The following is an 18,791-nucleotide window of genomic DNA, read 5'->3' as shown; positions in this document are numbered from 1 at the left end:
AGATAGAAATTGGAAGCCATCTGAGGGGTCTGGAAGAGAAGGGAGATGTGTGATGAGTGACGCTTCCAAGAGGATGATCCACGGGGCCATGTGTTAAGTAGAGGACACAGTCTAGAGGCAGGGAGCCCAGTGGAGGCTGATGTGTCAGGTAGGCCTCAAAGGAAATAATATGAAGTGCCTTGTTGTATTCTCAAGAGCCAAAGAATGGATCAAAATGGCACTCATTTGTTTTTCAAGTGCTAAAACTAAGGAGGCAGCCTGGCTTAGTGGAAAAAGCATGGGGCTGGGAGTCAGAGGACACCTGGGTTCTAATCCCGGTTCCTGCCACTACCCTCTTCTGTGACTAGGGACTAATCGCTTCACTGCTCTGGGCCTCAGTTTCCTCCTCCGAAAAGCAGGGATCAGAAAGACTACGAGCCCTGCCAGAGACAAGGACTGCCTCCAAACTAATGATCTTATATCTACCTCAGGGCTTAGCACAGAGTAAGTGCTTAAGAAGTGTTCTGCACACAGTAAGCGCTCAATAAATATGATTGATTGATTAAGAAACACCCTCTCATGATTAACTTACCTGATCCAATAGCCACGGAAACATATACCAACAATAAAAGATGATCAATTTAAACAATGGAATCTTAACACGCACACATTGACAAAAAGTCAAACTGTCCTTGCAGCTGCCCCCGCCGAACCAAGAGCTTCCTTCCACATCCGGCAGAATCTCGTAATTGTTGGCTTCGAGGCTTTATCCGTCAATGGCTCTCTCGAGCCAGGCCTCCCTGGACGACACCACTGCTTCTCCCCCGCCCACCTCCTAACTGAACCTGGCTGGCCGCCACGGAGCCCCGAACCACAACCCGCCGGACGCCGGCTCTCCTCAGAGCCCACCTCGGCCCATCGCTCCCCCGCTGGCCCCAAGCAGCCCAACCGCCTTCCCCCCCGCCCCCCAGCCGTGGTGGCTCTGCTCCCGTCTGCTCTCTGCCACGTGGAGGTCTGACGGTATCATCTGGGCCGGCCGGCCGGTCTCCCTGGCGATTGGGTCGGCACTTAGTATGATGCTGTGTTCCTGGCAGGTGACCAGTAAATTCTACTGACCGACTGATTCCAGGACAGACTGTGTTGCCAGCCGCCTCTCGCACCCCACCCCTCAGCCCGCTGACAGGACGAGGAGAGAAGCCAGAAGAAATACACCTCACCGGAAGGGGCTCGTCGTCAAAGTTGCCGTTCAGTACCGAGTCCACCGGCTCCTCTTCCTCTTCACCATGAGGCTTCTTTTTCTTGGATTTCTTTTTGTCTTTTGACTTCTCCTCCTTTTCCTTCTTGTGCTTCTTCTTCCTATGTTTGGAGGACTTCTAGAACACAAAATCAGAGTCAACAAGCAACACCCCCAAGATGGTTTGGGCAACTGGCAGGCTGAGCTCCAATTCTAGCCCTGGCTTGGGTGGCCCGGACAGGACCCCTACAGCTTCTCTCCCTTCTTCCAATTGAGCCAGCGTGCAAGCATGGATGTACGCACCAATCTGCCCCCAGGTCTGGGTGGCCCCTAAGCCTCCAGGGTGACGACAGGTGCCTGGAAAAAACAGACTGTGAGCCCAATGTTGGGTAGGGACTGTCTCTATATGTTGCCAATTTGTACTTCCCAAGCGCTTAGTACAGTGCTCTGCACATAGTAAGCGCTCAATAAATACGATTGATGCTAATTACCCCCTTAGGCTATTGCTCAAGCAGCTGGAAAAGAAAATGTGGCAGAAATGCTCTAGTTCTGTGCTTTGGTCCAAAAATGACTTTCTGCTGCTAGGGCCCTAATTGCTCTGGACACACCTGCTCCTCTTCATCTTCTCTCTCTTCTTTTTTGGGGTCTTCAGAGTCCTCAGGTTCAGGCCCCAGTGGGCTTCCATCAGCCTCACTCTGCAAAATGGCCGACAGAGACAAACTCAATCGCAGCGCTTAGAACAGTGCTTTGTACATAGTAAGCACTTAGTAAATGCCATTATTATTATTATTACTGAGGAAGCAGGGTGGAAGGGGCCAGGGAGGGAAAGGGACAGTTGGCACTGGCATGGGGTAGGGGGGAAAGAGACGGACACTTACTGGTGCCTGCTCTGTGGAGCCACTGGGTGGGGCAGCCGAAAGCCAGAAATCCAAGTCCTCGCCCTGTAACAAAGAAGCAGTCAACCCGACTAATGACACCACAGGGAGGCCTTCAATGCCTAGAACACACTTGGGGTCTTCTTCCGCCTGCCCTCCCACCCGTGGGTACTGGGACCCTAGAAGGGGCCCAAGGTTTCTTGCTCTATGGCCATTTCCCTACAGACAGAACACGGGGCCAGAGCGCCCGGTCTGACCCCGGGGAACAATTTGCCAAGGCGGCACTTTGTCAGAGGTTGGGGGTCAGGGTGGGCAGTGTTCTCTCCCCCTCCCCACTCCCAGCTTCCCCAAAACCCCTCCCATGCCTATTGGCAGCAAGTTCTTACTATGAAGCAGGCATCCAGTATAATGTTGTCATCGTATTGCGCAGTGCACAGCATAATGCCCTGACATCACGTGTGTTTCACATGGGGAGGGTGGGCATGCCTTGGACAGATTTGTGTGCAACTGCTCAAAGCTTTCCTTTTGTTTGGCTCTTCTGCCCCCCCCCCCCCCCCCCCCCCCCCCGGGCCAAAAGGGTCGGGGGGCTGGTCCCTGACTTGGGAATTAACCTTCAATGACATTTTTCTAGGGTCGAAAAGCAAGCGGCTTAGCACTAGATCCAGTCCAGTGAGCAGGAAGAACTTTAAAGCGTCCACTCTACAGTTGCTCAAAGAAGGTCACGATAGGAAGAATTACCTTTCTCTCTTTCTCTTTCTTCTTCTCTTTTCCCCTCTCTCTCTCTTTGTGTTTCTTCTCCTTTTTGGGCTTTCTGCTCTTCTTTTCTACTGCAGGAAGTTCTTCTTTCTCTGGGGATTTGGGGGTCTCCGCATTCCTATGTTTCTGTACTGGCAATTTCTCACTGTCAGCTAAGGGTCTTAAAAAGGAGGAAAAGCAGATGCTGACGTGAAAGCACAAGGCACCGTTTCCCTCTGGCTTCGTGGAGAAGACCCAGAATTTGCCAAACAGTTCTTCCTTCCTAAGATGATTTCTGGATCCACACATAATAATAATAACGATGGCATTTGTTAAGCACTTACTATGTGTCAAGCACTATTCTAAGCGCTGGGGTAGATACAAGGTAATCATGTTGTCCCACGAGGGGCTCACAATCTTAATCCCCATTTTACAGATGAGGTAACTGAGGCACAGAGAAGTTACATGACTTGCCCAAAGTCACAGGGCTGACAAGTGGCGGGGCTGGGATGAATACTAATAACAATGATGGCATTTGTTAAGCACTTACTTTGTGCAAAGCACTGTTCTAAGCGCTGGGGGGATACAAGGTGATCAGGTTGTCCCACGTGGGGCTCGTGTGGTTTACCTCTGACTGCCAAGCCCGTGCTTTTTCCACTAAGCCATTCTACTCATCATCATCATCATCATCAATCATATTTATTGAGCACTTACTATGTGCAGAGCACTGTACTAAGCGTTTGGGAAATACAAATTGGATTTGTATTTCTCTACTCCTGCTAGTCCACTAGTCCACACATACTAGTCCACACTAAAGCAATCTGTTCCTGGACCTCCTGAGCTCCTACAACACCGAGAACCTCTCCCCACCCCACCATTTCTAGACCGAGGAATATCTGCCTCTCAAAAAGTACTTTTGAGATAGGGTATACACGTACGTTTCTTTTATTTGGTGACAAAGTTATCAATCAATCAATCGTATTTATTGAGCGCTTACTGTGTGCAGAGCACTGTACTAAGCGCTTGGGAAGTACAAGTTGGCAACATATAGAGACAGTCCCTTCCCAACAGTGGGCTCACAGCCTAGAAGGGGGAGACAAGTTATATCAGCCTTGATGGAAAACTGACTGCAAAGACAGAACAGGTTTTGGGAGAATAAAATGTCTTCGATTGCGAGCAATGTGGTGACTCTGGCTACAATATCACCTAATTCTGAAAATAATGATGCACAATAAGGAAGGCCCAACAAATGTTGCTTTAGTTTACCGGATGGAGTAAAGTCCCACCACCACGTTTTACCTGGTTGCTGTCTTCAAAAATGACTGACAGCACCAAGGAGAAAGAAAAGAGGACAGAAGCAGCGTGGCAGTCTAGTAGAAAGAGCCTGGGAGTCAGAGGATTCGAACCTTGGCTCTGCCACTGGTCCGCTGGGTGACCTTGGGCAAGTCTCTTCACTTCTCCGGGCCTCACTTTCCTCATCTGTTAAAATGGGGATGAAATCAAAGCTCCCCCTCTCTCGGACTGTGAACCGGCCCCACAAAGGGCAGGGACTGCGTCCAACCTCCCCATTTTACAGATGAGGGAACCGAGGCCCAGAGAAATCAAGTGACTTGCCCGGGGTCCCACAGTATAGGCAGTTGGCGGAGGCAGGATTAGAACCCAGGTCCTCCGACTCCTGGGCCTGGGCTCTGCCCACTAGGCGAAGCTCCTAGTCGGCCTAGGCGTCTCCTGCTTGGAATCTCACCTCCCCCCGCCGTCCTCCGTTTGAGGCCGAATCACCACCCAGATAATAATAATGATAATAATGATAATGATGGCATTTGTTGGGCGCTTGCTGTGTGCAGGGCACTGTTCTGGGCGCTCGGGAGGTTGCAGGGTGGTCGGGTTGTCCCACGGGGGGCTCACAGACTTGATCCCCATTTTCCAGATGAGGTCACTGAGGCCCAGAGAAGTGAAGTGACTTGCCCAAAGTCACCCAGCTGACAATTGGCAGAGCCGGGATTTGAACCCATGACCTCCGACTCCAAAGCCCGGGCTTTATTACTGTATTTATTTATTTTACTTGTACATATCTATTCTATTTATTTTCTTTTGTTAAGATGTTTTGTTTTGTTCTCTGTCTCCCCCTTCTAGACTGTGAGCCCACTGCTGGGTAGGGACCGTCTCTATGTGTTGCCAACTTGTACTTCCCAAGCGCTTAGTACAGTGCTCTGAACACAGTAAGCGCTCAATAAATACGATTGATTGATTGATCTTGTATCCACCCCAGCACTTACTACAGTGCTTGGCACATACTAAGCAGTTGCTCTGCACACAGTAAGCGCTCAATAAATACGACTGAATAAATTTAACAAATCCCACAGTAAAGGCTATCACTAGGAGGCCAGGAAGAGGCGATGGGAAGAAGGAGAGAAAGGGAAAAGGAGCAAACATTCACGGATAGCCTAAGAAGGCTCTCGGAAGCAAGGAGCAGATGACACCTGACCACACGTTTTGTTTTGTTGTCTGTCTCCCCCTTCTAGACTGTGAGCCCATTGTTGGGTAGGGATCGTCTCTATATGTTGCCAACTTGTACTTCCCAAGCGCTTAGTACAGTGCTCTGCACACAGTAAGCATTCAATAAATACGATTGAATGAATGAATGAAGGACTAGCTCCTCCTGGCAGTTACATACTGCTGCTTCGTTTGTTGCTTCTGTGCTTCTGGAGTGCTCTTTACTGAATTTACCTAGTTATTTCTTTCCCAGTGAGTCTATCCCCCTGCACGTCCACTCCCCTACCCACCCCCTACAGCCCGGGAGCCCCTTGGGGGTTCAGGGACAAAGAGCCGAGTCGCTATCCTTGTACCTTGTATCCTTGTACTCTAGACTGTAAGCTCGTTGTGGGGAGGGAATGTGTCGTAGTCCTCTCCCAAGTGCTTAGTACAGTGCTCTGCACACAGTAAGCGCTCACTATATACAACTGACTGACTGACCTTTACCCCACACTCAAAATAGTGCTCGGTACACTGAAATGCACTAGTGACATATACTGTTAGTTCCTGGAGGGCAGGGATCGTGTCTAGCAAACCGTACTGCAACAGACTCTCCTAAATGCTCAGTCCAGCGCTCGGCATACAGTAAGCACTCACTAAATGCCATAGACTGATGGATGCCAGCCCTGATGGGAGTTTCAAGGCTGCTGGAAATTGGTAAGGTTGCAAATGATTCCACCAGGTTACTTCCTGGAGACAAGTGAGAGGTAGGAAGGTTGGCAAGATTCCAACATGGAACGCTCTCTCCTCTGGGAAGCGCCTCCTCCACCCTCATGTTTACCCACATGGAGGCCAAGCTACTACAGTGAGAGGAAGGGTTGCCTGGTTCATGGTCAGCAGGTCTCCCCAGGGGTCTACTCTTCACCACTGGCTTTAAAGCACTTAATCACCTTGCCCCTCCTACCTCACCTCATATCTACTCTCCCACTACAACCCAGCCTGCACACCTCGTTCCTCTAATGCTAACCTTCTCGCTGTACCACAATCTCATCTATCTCACCACCGACCTGTTGCCCACATCCTACCTCTGGCCTGGATTGCCCTCCCTCCTCGTATCGACAGATAATTGCACTCCCCACTTCAAAGCCTTATTGTCCTTCTAGAGGCCTTCCTTGATTAAGCCCTCCTCTCCTCTTCTCCCATTCCCTTCTACGCTGCTCTTACTTGCTCTTTCATTTTTAGACTGTGAGCCCACTGTTGGGTTGGGACTGTCTCTATATGTTGCCAACTTGTACTTCCCAAGCGCTTAGAACAGTGCTCTGCACACAGTAAGCGCTCAATAAATACGATTGATGATGATGATGATTTATCCTCCCTCCCATCCCCACAGCACACATGTACATATCTATCATTTATTTACGTATCTATTTATTTATATTAATGTCCTTCTCCCCCTCTAGACTGTGAGCTCGTTGTGGGCAGGAATGTGTCTGTTTGTTGTTATACTGTACTCTCCCAAGCACTTAGTACAGTGCTTTGCACATGGTAAGCGCTAAATACGATTGAATGAATACTCCAAAAGGCCTTTTCCGATTAAGTTCTTATTTCCTCTTCTCCCTCTCCCTTCTGCATCGCCCTAGCACTTGGCTCGGCACCACAGCCCCAGTGTACATATCCACAATTCACTTATATTGATGTCTGTCTTCCCTTCTGGAGGGTGAGCTCCTTGTAAGCAGAGAATGTGTCTACTAATTCTGTTATATATAGTGTACCCTCCCAAGCACTTAGTACAGTGCACACAGTAAGTGCTCCCTAAACACCACTGACTGATCGATTACTTATGCTCCTTCTGGAATCATTAGAGCAACCTGGCTCCACAAAGAAGAGGAGACTGGATGGGAAGAATCAAAGACAGCAGCGATCAAGGGAATGAAAACAGCAGCCCCCAGAAGGAAGTACTTGAAGTGCACGCACGTGTGTGTGTGTGTGTGTGTGTGTGTGTGTGTGTGTGTGGTGTGTGCAGGGTGTCCTCCATTATGGGACAGACACCTCAACCTGTCAAGCAGACAGTGAGTCTCAGCAAATGTGCTGCAGCAGGCAGGGGGCCCAGAAAGGCTGGGCTCAGAATTTCCCAAGGGCCATCTCCAACTACCCAATGCTCTCCTGCACGTGGGTGGATGCCAAAGGGGGTAATCACCATACTGGTCCTCTGAACATCCTTTGGGGTCACTGATAGAAACCAAATGTGGGCCGGGGCGGGCAATCTGTCTGAGCAAGTACAGCATATTATTTCTTGGAATTGAGCAGTCACCAATGAGTAGACAAGATGTCGGACAGCTGCTACAGGGTTGGGGGAGGGGGGTGCGTAGGGAGCGAGAGAGGGAGGGTAAGGGTGGGGGTACTACTGGCTGAGTGGTGCAGGCAACAGTCCCTTCCTCCTCCTTGTTGCTCCATGCCAACTGACACCATCGAGAGTAACGCTCGGGCCCGGGGCCACTGTCCGAATCTGCCTATGGGAAGGGTGGCCCCTGACTACGGCTCTCTCCCCGCACGTCTGCCATTACCCTGTACACAGTAAGCGCTCAATAAATACGATTGAATGAATTACCCAATGGGCCACTCCAACTCCACAGACCAGGCTGTAGCTTTCTCTTAGAAAGACTTGTGGAGTTGGAATAGCCCATCTTTCAGAGAAAAAGGTAGAGCCGTGAACACAAAAAGAAGCAACCCAGAGAAACTGGACCCTGCTGCACCACTTTGGCTTTCACAGATGAAGCAATGCAAAGAGAAGCACGGTCACCACGCTGCAGTTCGATGAGAAAAGCTGGATTGATTGTGCTGCCAGCAAAGACTGCACAAGGAAAGGTGCCCTATCCTCATGGTCAAACAAAAACTAATGGAAAACCCCATCGGTATGTGCTGATTTAGCTAATCAGTAGTTACCAAAGCGCTTAACGTTTTGCCTGAGAGACAATTCAATGTCACGACTCACAGTAAACCCAGAAAAGCTAATCACATTCAGAATTCAGGCTTCAGTGCTTTAACGGTCATCCAGTATTCCACATACTTGGGGACTGTTCTCTGGGAACAACCCAACCCTGTTAAAGAATGCTAAAATACTATAATAAATCTTACCTGTGAGGTATCCCTGTAACCAGACTGTGTGTGTGAGGCACAGACATATTGTGAGATGGTGTGGGGGGGCTGAGGGGGAGGGAGAGAGAGAGAAAAAGAAGGTGGGGCAAGGAAGGGGGAAAGGAAAGGGGGAAGGGGGCAAGAAAGGGGGAGAGGGGAAGAGGGGAAGGGCAAGAAAAGGAGAAAGCAGGAGAGAATATGAGAAAACATGACTAAAAGTGGTAATGATTCAATGGAAACCGCAAGAGAAGGGGAAAAAACACTGGGAAGTCCCAAAAAACTTTCAAACCTGGAAAATGTTTCTCTGTAGAGACAACTCTTTCATACTTATTTTCCACCTTTTCTATTTGGAAGCACTTGGGGTACTTGTATGTAAATGGGCAAGTCATTTAACTTTTCTGTGCCTCAGTTTCCTCATCTGTAAACGTGGGGATAAAACACCTGTTTTCCCTCTCCCTTGGACGGTGAACTTCCTGTGGCACTCAAAATGCACCCGATCCACTTACAGAGGGACTATCCCAGTGCTCAGTACAGTGCAAGGTACACATCAAGTGCTTACCACAATTACCTGAAGCTCACAGTCATCCCTTACATGACACCATGACCAACCATTTATAGAGTTTAAGCTCCCTGAAGACAGGAACTGTGTCTACTAACTGGACTGTACTCTCCCAAGTATTTACTTGGGAGAGTCCATTGCCCTGCACCAAGTGAGAGGCTCGATACCATTGATCAACAATGTCACATCAAGCAATCGTGCCAGGAAAGAATCACAACTCCCAATGGCAAAATGTGGCTGGGAGGATAAGTTCTCTACCACTGTTACTTTCTCTTCCATCATTTGATATGTAAGAATGCAGAACTGTCTTCAAATACAAAGTTGGTCAAATCCTGCACGCGCCTCACGGCAGCTAGTAATCCATTTTCTGCAATTTCCCACTCTCCGATTTTGCCAACAGAAAAATGTCAAAATGCAGCACTCAGACACCCAGCTGCCACTGTAGTTCTGAGAGAAGGAGGTCCTCGAGCAACTCTGAACTGCTTTCCCTGAAGCAAACACTTGCGTGTTCTTGTGTTAGGCAGCCTGGCCTAATCAAAACAGCATGGGTCAATGAAAAGAGCATGGGCTTGGGAATCAGAGGTCATGGGTTCTAATTCCGGCTCCGCCACTTGTCAGCTGTGTGACTTTGGCCAAGTCAATTAACTTCTCTGTGCCTCAGTGACCTCATCTGGAAAATGGGGATTAAGACTGTGAGCCCCACGTGGGACAACCTGATCCCCTTGCATCCCCCCTAGTGCTTAGAACAGTGCTTCGCACATAGTAAGCACTTAAATGCCATCGTTATTATTATTATCAATCAATCCATCGATGGTATTCAGTGAGCACTTACTGTGTGCGGAGCACTGGACTAAACACTTGGGAAGAGTTCAAACCAACAGAGTTGGTAGACACAATCCCTGCCCATGGGGAGCCATACAGACTAGATGGGGAGATGGATGCTAAAATCAATTACAGACAGGGGAAGCGGCACAGTATATCAGGATCTGGACAGAGGTGCCGTGGGGCGAGGAGCAAAGTGTTGAAGAGGCGCAGAACTGAGCGCATAGGTGACGCAAAAGGGAGGGCAAATGGGGAGAGTGAGGACTTAGTCGGGGAAGGCTGCCTGGAAGAGAAGGGCTTTGAAGTTGGGGAGAAGGGTGGCTTGTCAGATATGAAGGGGGAGGGACTTCCAGGACCCAGGGAGGACGTGGGCAATCAATCAATCAATCGTATTTATTGAGCGCTTACTGTGTGCAGAGCACTGTACTAAGCGCTTGGGAAGTACAAGTTGGCAACATACAGAGACGGTCCCTACCCAACAGTAGGCTCACAGTCTAAAAGGGGGAAGACAGAGAACAAAACCAAACATACTAACAAAATAAAATAAGGGGTCGGGCAAGGGCAAGGGCAAGGGGTCGGCGGCAAGATGGTCGAGATCAAGGCACAGTCGGTAAGCTTGGCGTTAGAGGAGCAAAGCGGGCAGAGCTGGGTTGTAGGAAGAGATCAGATAGAAGGGAGAGCTGACTGAGCACCTTAAAGCCAATGGTCTGGAATTTGTTTGATGTGGCAGTAGCGGAAAGGGCATGGGGCTGGGAGTCCCATGGGAGTAAGCGCTTAGTACAGTGCATACAGTAAGCGCTCAATAAATACGACTGATGTTGATGATGAGTCGGGAGAATCTAATCTTAGACCCGGCTCCGCCATTTGCCTGCTGGGTGATCTCGGGCCAATCAATCAGTCAGCTTCTCTGGGCCCAGTGGGGAGACGATCCCGGCTCTCCGTGCCTCTTAGATGGGGAGCTCCACTGTGGGACAGAGACTGTGTCCGACCTGATCATCTCTGACCTCCCACAGTGCAAAGAGCATAATAAGCTCTTAATAAATACCAGCACTAGAATTAAGTCACTGGGATGCCCCAACTCTGGAGCCTGCGTGTAAGAGGTTTTCCAGTGGCCACATGGCTTTTGTTTTGGGCAGAGATAAGGATGATAATAATACTAATAACGACAGTAATAATGATTAGCAGTAGGTGTTAAGCACTCACTAGGTGCCAAGCAAGCACCGGTCTACGGCACAGTATCAACGAGTCGGACACAGTCCCTGTCCGACATGCAGCTCACAGTCTAAGCACGAAGGAGAACAGGTATTGAATCTCCATTTTCCAGACGAGGAAACCGAGGCCCCGAGAAGTGAGGCGACTCGGCCCAAGGTCACAAACAGCAGGCAAGTGGTAAAGCCTGGATGAGAACCCAGGTCCTCTGACTCTTAGGTCTGGGCTCTTTCCATTAGGCTATGCTGCAGCTGTTTATTCAGTAGCACATGAAATACTGGAGTAGTCATCATAAGTTCCATCAGGACAAAGATAGGGTGAGATGGGCAGTGCTGCGTCTTCCCCGACTCCCTCCGCGGCTCCAATCCAACTGCTGTAGACTGAGGCCTAGCGGAAGGAGCAGCGTGGCCTGGTGGATAGCGCACAGGCCTAGGAGTCAGAAGGACCTGGGTTCTAATCCTGGCTCCAGCTCTTGTCTGCTATGTGACCTTGGGCTTCACTTCTGTCGGCTTCAATTACTGCATCTGTAAAATGGGGGTTGAGGGTGTGAGCCCCACATGGGACTGGACTGTGTCCAACCTGATTAGCTTAGTACAGTGCCTGGCACAAAGTAAGTGCTTAACAAAAATACCATTGCGGGGACTGCAGAGAGGGGTGACGGGGAGAGAGGAGAATTCCCCATCTTAGTTTGGGACGACACAGAATTGACTCAAATTGGTTTAAGGGAGCGTTTCATTCATTCATTCAATCTTATTTATTGAGCGCTTACTGTGTGCAGAGCACTGTACTAAGTGCGTGGGAAGTAGTTGGCAACATATAGAGATGGTCCCTACCCAACAATGGGCTCACAGTCTAGAAGGGGGAGACAGACAACAAAGCAAAACATGCAGACAGGAGTCAAAACCGTCAGAATAAACAGAATTATAGCTATATGCACATCATTAATAGAGTAGAAAATATGTACAAGTAAAATAAAGTAGTAAATATGTACAAATATATACAAGTGCTGTGGGGGCGGGAAGGATGTAGGGCAGGGGGGCGATGGGGAGGGGAGGAGGAGAGGAAAAAGGGGGCTCAGTCTGGGAAGGCCTCCTGAAGGACATGAGCTCTCGGTAGGGCTTTTAAGGGAGGAAGAGAGCAAGTTAGGCAGATGTGTGGAGGGAGGGTATTCCAGGGCAGGGGAATGATGTGGACCAGGGGTCGAAAGCGGGACAGGCGAGAACGAGGCACAGTGAGGTGGTTAGCAGCAGAGGAGCAGAGGGAGCGGGAGTTTCCACTCCCACAGTGGTATTCACTGGGCAAAGAGTATGACAGGGAGCTCCGGGTCGCTTGGGAGTGGACAACGGAGTTTGTGGACATGATCCCCGCCCTCCAGGAGCTAGCAGTCTCTCCTTACCATCTCCTACAACAATGCTGAAATTCACTGAGAGGGAGCTTTGCAGCATGTATCTCTCCAACCCTTTGGCCCATCACACAAATCCCAGTTTGTGCCTGAGCCAAAGAGAAGGCTAAGAGGAAGACCGAATTAAAGTGCTTTGCTAAAGGCCTGAGAACTCCATTCACGCTAGCAATTGTGGGGGAGGAGGGAGCAGGGGAAATGCATCAGGGCATTAGCGGGGGATGGGGGTGCAGGGGAGAGGCAACATTACGCTATGGAAAGAGCAGGGAGCCGGGAGATACTAGAACCAGGTTTCTCGGCCCAGCCCTGTCCTGGCGGCTTTGAGAGTCACTTCCCCTCCCTGAGCCTCCATTTCCCCATCTGTAAAATTCCTGCACGCCCTCCCTCTTGGACTGTGAGCCCTGTGTGGGACAAGGACTGTACCTGATCTGATTATCCTCTACTACCCTAGTGCTGGACCCTTGGTTCGAACCAATCCCCACAACAAGAGCCTAGGCAACGGTGGTAATGGCAAAAACCACAAAGCCTTGCTAGGAGTGTAGAGGTCCTTCGAAGCCCGGAGCCCAGGGAGTCTGAGCCTGCCCTGCCACCTCCCCAGCCTCGGTAACCATTTTATAGTACCCCGGGCCACTTGTTTCCTCAAAGTACAAAGGAGAATGTGGCTCATCTCAGCCGATCCGCTGCAGGAGTTGAAGTGACTCAAAGAGAGGCAAGGTCGGTCACAAGTAGAGGAGACGGTGGGGTCCTGGCTCCACAACTCCATTCCTCTGGACTCGGAAAGAGCCCGACGGATCTCGGCCCCCCTCCAGAGGGAAGGGAAACTCAACAACCCCATATGCCAAAAACTGCTGCGGTGGGTGGGGGTCACTGCCGGAGCAGGGGAGGGCTGAGCTGAGGAGCCCACCTGGTGATGAGGTTGGAGATAAGCAGGTGACAGTCCCTAGACATGGAGTTAGAAGGCAACTGCTACCACGACACAAAGTTGCTAGGTCAAGTCGAACGGCCTGGAGCCCACGCCCTTAGAAGACCCTACCGAGTCTCAATCTCCCGGTTGAAACTAAGTGCCACAAAAGCACACCCCTCTGACATGCTGCACCCTTTCTCAATGGGCATCGTTCAAGCTCTTCGCCCCCCAACCGCCAGAAAGGCCCCCGTGCAAATCCTTTGCTCACTTATCCAAATCTATGTCCAGGGCTTTATAGGGATCGTTGGGGTCCTTGTCATCCTCATCACTCGGCAGCGCATTCTGGATGAGAGAGATAAACAGACAGTCAGCCTTCCTCATTTAAACACAAACCATGTGGTGGTGAGGAGTGTGTGTGCTGGGAGGGTGGGGGAGTGCCAGGGAAGGACAACTTCAGAATCCAAAGGCCTAGCAGGAATCCAGTCAATTCTCCCTCCCCCGGCTTCTTGGATTGCTTCTGTGGCATGAGGATGAAGCTGCCTACAAAGTTAAAGCTCACCCATCAGAAGGTTCCCCACCAAAACGGCCCCAAGATTGGCAATTCATCAATTTGATCCGAGACAGCAGACAGACGGCGGGTGGGCAGGCAGACGGGCATGCAGATGAGCACACAGACGGGCACGCAAGACACTTTCCCCAGCTCGGTCCTACAGTTCTGCCTCGGTGGGGTGGGGCTGGGCCAGTGTCAGGTGCCCACAGGAAAGGAACAAACCTCAGGCATCTCTTCAGTGATGATGTCCACCTGTTGAGCGGGGGCAATGTCCTCATCGCTTTCGGTGTGCAGGGAGTTGTGACGATGGTGTTTGCCTTTCTTTTCCTTCTTTGGTTTTTTCTTTTTCTTGTCTTTCTCTAACTTCTGCTTATGTCTGCGCTCCTCCTCCAGCTTCACATACTGGTCTGACATGGGCATCCCTAGACAGAGCGGAACTGCATAACTTTGACTCTAGACCCCGTCGAGAGCTCTCCCCGCCGAGCGGCGGGCCCTCCGGCTTTCCGTGCCGGCAGGGCGAAGAGCTTCCCTTTCCACGCTCACAGTGGCGAGTGGAAGAGGGCCCGGAACCGGGATGCAGGCGTTTCCTCCCACAGCCTCCTTTTCCCTTCTTTCCGTGGATCCCCAGTGCGCTCTGCACTGAACCTTGGGGCGGGGGCTCTCCGGGGCCACGTGGCAATGAAGAGGGCACCGCAGTGCCCTGCACGTAGTAAGAACCCGATGGATACCACTGCCTGAGACTAATAGCTGGAGTCGCACCCTTACTCTAGCCACGAGCGCTGAGGGGCAGCTAGTCTGCCCTACCTGTGAAACCACTTGAGGGATTAGCTGTGTTCCCCAACACTTCCAATACCTAGAGAAGACTGGAAACCCCCAAACCCCCACCACGGCCTACAACCGAACGTCTCATCCAATGAAGCCCCATCGCCTTGGGGGAATGACATTTTTCTTCCAGCCAGATTCCTCCCATGACAAAACAAACAAACAAAAAAACAGGCTTGGGGCCCATGAGTGTCATCTCCACCAGTTTCGTGGCTCTCACAATGGTTAACTTCAATACCTCAGGGGCAGTCCTGCATGCCCCAAGTGCCCGGCCTTGTGCTCTGCACACAGGAGGCAGTCAAACCATACTGCCAACACAGACTACCAACCAGCTCCAAGTTCTTCCGACAGACAATCTATCCTATTTGCCCAAGATTCAGTAATCGTACCTCATCTAAGGAAGATTTAAACGGGGAAAGCGTGGATCATTCCATTCCAAAGGGAAGGCGCCCTTAAGGAGCAAGACCCCACTGCGGCCCTCAGCGGGACCCGTAAGCAGGCAGGATTGCTACGTTACGGTACTTCCCAGGGACAATTCCGGGGGCCAGAGCTGAATGAAAAATGGCTCCCACAGACCCATACAGCCTGGAGCCTTCTAGCTCCCCTCCCCGACACTGCCAGAGCCAAGACCCACCACGGCGGGAATGGCAAAGGGCCAGAATCATGGGTGGTCCCCCTAACACCTCCCCTGCTGCTCCTCCTACCCCTCCCTCTGTCCCTTGGGGCTCCGGGGCAGCCTCCATCCTCTCAGCCATCCACCACGCAAGGGGTCCTGTTCCCTGGTTCTGTCTGTCATCCCCCGCTTAGACCGTGGGTGCCTTGTGGTCCAAGGACGAGGTATTAACAGATTTCCCTCTGTCTCCCCAGGGTGTAATAGAGTACTTAGTGCACTGCAAATGCTGAAAGAATGTTAGCAACGATGATGATGACGATGATGGTAATAATGGTAATAATAACGCCCAGGAAGCTAAATGGAAGACCATTCTTATCTTAAGAAATGTAAGCACCAATCCTTAATTTCAAACAAATAAGCACACTTGCCTGGAACTTTCAAGGGCACAGAGAGGTCAATCTGAACCACGGGAATGTGCTCCACACCGGGAGTGTCCTGGTACCGCTGAAAAACAAAAGGAAGTTTCAAGCCATCAGACTCGTGCCTGGAAGCAGTGCCTTCCAATGGGCCAAGACCCGGCCCTCGGCCCACCTACCAGGAAAAACTGCACAGCCCCGGTACCCGATGACCTGGAGAGCTGCAGGGATCTCCCAGTGGGGAGGAGGGTGCCCTGGCTCAAACACCCCCATGAGCTCCCCCTTATCGCCCGGAACCCGGAGGGGAGACGCTCCAGGACCTTAACCGTGCAGTCATCATCGTCTTTGAGAGAGTAAAAGATCACACCACAGTAAGCGCTGGCATGGGACCTGATAGCTTCCTACTGTTGAGTGCAGCTACCGAAAAATATCATCAAATGGTCCCAGAGAAACAGCGTGACTTCAGACCATAGTGTGAAATGGTGGACCAGACTGATGCAGCCCAAGCGCACGGGTTGGCATGAGGCCTCCGCACGGTTTTGCTGGGCCTTAAGAAAGTGTTTGACGCTGCCAGGAGGTACAAATTCTGCCCTTTACTAAAGACAACTGCTGCCTTGACCAATTCATCAAGATCCTGACACAACTTTGTGTTGGCCCGGCTAGTCCGATTACTGCTATATCCAATGGGGGAAAGGCAATGGGGGCTTTGAAGAAGCTGGGTGTGGGAGTTCGGCTCTCCTGCAGCCGTGCTATGGTGTACAATAGGGATGCTGGTATTAGAATAAGCTTCCAAACCTCCGGGAAGCTCTTCCAACTCTGAGCATCATCATGAGTCCTAGAGATGGTCAGTGAGTAGCTGTGATGGTGATGATGACAGAATAAGGGGAAGGAGGGAAGAAGGAGGAAAGAGAAACCTTGTATTTATTGAGCGCTTTTCATTTTTCCAAAGGGCTTTCCCATCAACTGTCCCATTTTATCCATACAACATTCCTGGGGGGGGTAGGCTGAGGCTGGTACCTTGACGAAACTTAAAGCCAGAGAGGTTAAGGGATTTGCCCAAGGTCGTTCGGCAGGCCAGAGGCAGGGTGTTCAGGAGAAACCGACTTGTGGCCCACAGGCGTCAACTGTCACCTGACACACGACCAGTCACGTCTCCTGACACGGTGATGCGTGGCATCGAAATGGACTTGTGTGGTCAGGAAAGCGTTCCCCGGTTCCCCAGGAGCATTCCTGCCAAAGCGCACGGTGGCAACAACAGGCGCGATCAGTGGAGGATGCGTGTGCGCTTGGGTGGCTAGGGGCAGGGGGTGGGGTTTGGATTTCTGAGGATTTTTAATCACAGTTCAGAAGAGGACCTTTGAACACCACTCACTCGCCAAACACTCCCTTCAGATTCTGCCTTCCGAGGGTTTCCACTGGAGATGGTGAATGCCGCCAGGTTGGAAGAAACGGCCCCGCCGGGGTGCACGGGGGCCATCCAAGCAATTTCTCTTACACATAGGGCTGGGCCCAGCCCCTCTTGCTCTAACAGAGCCAACGGAGCTGGTTCTGGTCGGTGATGACAAGACAGATACCATTAGAGCAGCAGCATGGTGGAGTGGATAAGAGCAGAGGCCTGGGTCCTAATCCCGGCTCCACCGCATGTCTGCTGGGTGACCTCGGGCAAGTCACTTCACTTCTTTGGCCTCAGTTCCCTCATCTGTACAACGGGGATTAAGACTGTGCGCCCCATGTGGGATAGGGACTGCGTCCGACCTGATTAACTTGTATCTATCCCAGCGCTTAGAACAATGCTTGGCACGAAGTAAGCACTTAAGTACCAAAATTATTATTTGGGAACTAACTCTAAGCACTAAAAGCTGCTGGGTCTTCAGAGAAGATGACGAGATTGTATCTTGTGTCAATATTATGATAAGAGGAGCAACCGCGGCTCCTGCCATCACGCCGAGGCTGACAGATGGAGTGGCCTTACCTTCTGAGGAGAAGGAGAACTTTTGATATAAAACGGGTTGTTGGCCTGCTCCTGCTTCCGGGCTTCTCGACGCTGGAAGGCAGAAGAACACGGAGCGGTACAAATACGTGCACAAACTGACCGAGGTGCTACTGAAGCTCCTCGGCTTCAAACCAAGTCCTCACAAACCTAGTTGGGATGATCAAGGATGGGATCCAATAAAATTTTGACTTTTACAATGACCAGGAAAAACCAGAGGAAACAACTCCTTCGTGATCAGCACCGCTCAACCTCTTTCTCAAATCGCTTCTGGGTAGGATTTTGTAAATCTAATGAGATGTTTTGAGGGTGGCAACCCTGTTCCAATTTGGAAAAGCAAGCAGAGTGGATTTTTGTATTTTGTTAGAGAGAGAGAGAAAGAGAGAGAGAGAGAGAAAGAGAGAATGAGTGTGTGTATGTGTGTGTCCGCAATCATCTTAGCATAGCCTTGCAGGGACTGCAATCTGGCAAGTGCTGGCTCTAGTCAGTCAATTGTACTTATTGAGTGCTTACTGTATGCAGAGCTCTGTACTAAGCTCTTGAGAAAGTACATAATAACAACACAACAGAAACAATGCCTGCTCACAGACTTACGGTCTAGAGGGGGAGACAGACAACAGAAATATTTTTTTTTTAAATAAAATTACATATATGTACATAAGGGCTGTGGGGCTGGGAGGGAGGATGAATGAAAGGAGCAAGTCAGGGTGACACAGAGGGAGCTGAAGAAAAGGAAAAGAGGGCTTAGTCAGGGAAGCCCTCTTGGAGGAGATATGCCTTCAAATAAGGTTTTGAAGGGGGAGAGAGTAATTGTCTGTCAGATATAAAGAGGGAGTGCGTTCCAGGCCACAGGCAGGATGTGGGCAAGAGGGTGGTGGCAAGATAGAGTAGGTTAGCATTAGAGGAGTGAAGTGTGCAGGCTGGGTTGTAGTAGGAGAGTAGCGAGGTGAGATAGGAGGGCGCGAGGTGACTGAGTGCTTTAAAGCCGATGGTAAGGAGTTTCTGTTTGATGCGGAGGTGGATGGGCAACCACTGGAGGTTCTTGAAGAGTGGGGAAACATGGCCTTAACACTTCTG

At 50.7% G+C, this 18,791-nt stretch overlaps 1 protein-coding gene across 2 annotated transcripts in view; it reads right to left on the bottom strand.

The window, feature by feature from the left end:
- AP3D1 (adaptor related protein complex 3 subunit delta 1) overlaps nt 1-18,791 on the bottom strand; it is a 108,733-nt gene that overhangs the window by 17,850 nt on the left and 72,092 nt on the right. Inside the window, exons 18-25 of one of the 2 annotated variants that reach the window (XM_038740567.1) lie at nt 17,697-17,768; nt 15,737-15,812; nt 14,096-14,295; nt 13,592-13,665; nt 2,827-3,004; nt 2,092-2,154; nt 1,822-1,908; nt 1,197-1,352 (exon numbers count right to left, since the gene is read on the bottom strand). In XM_038740567.1, coding sequence (XP_038596495.1) covers nt 1,197-1,352; nt 1,822-1,908; nt 2,092-2,154; nt 2,827-3,004; nt 13,592-13,665; nt 14,096-14,295; nt 15,737-15,812; nt 17,697-17,768 — 906 coding nt within the window. The remainder of the gene's footprint in view (nt 1-1,196; nt 1,353-1,821; nt 1,909-2,091; nt 2,155-2,826; nt 3,005-13,591; nt 13,666-14,095; nt 14,296-15,736; nt 15,813-17,696; nt 17,769-18,791) is intronic. The other variant, XM_038740566.1, reaches the window with a different exon arrangement.

This window comes from Tachyglossus aculeatus, chromosome X1 (genome assembly GCF_015852505.1).
Source record: "Tachyglossus aculeatus isolate mTacAcu1 chromosome X1, mTacAcu1.pri, whole genome shotgun sequence".
NCBI classification, from domain to species: domain Eukaryota; kingdom Metazoa; phylum Chordata; class Mammalia; order Monotremata; family Tachyglossidae; genus Tachyglossus; species Tachyglossus aculeatus.
Note: the sequence above shows the minus strand (reverse complement) of the source record. Positions and strands in the feature narration are given on the sequence as shown.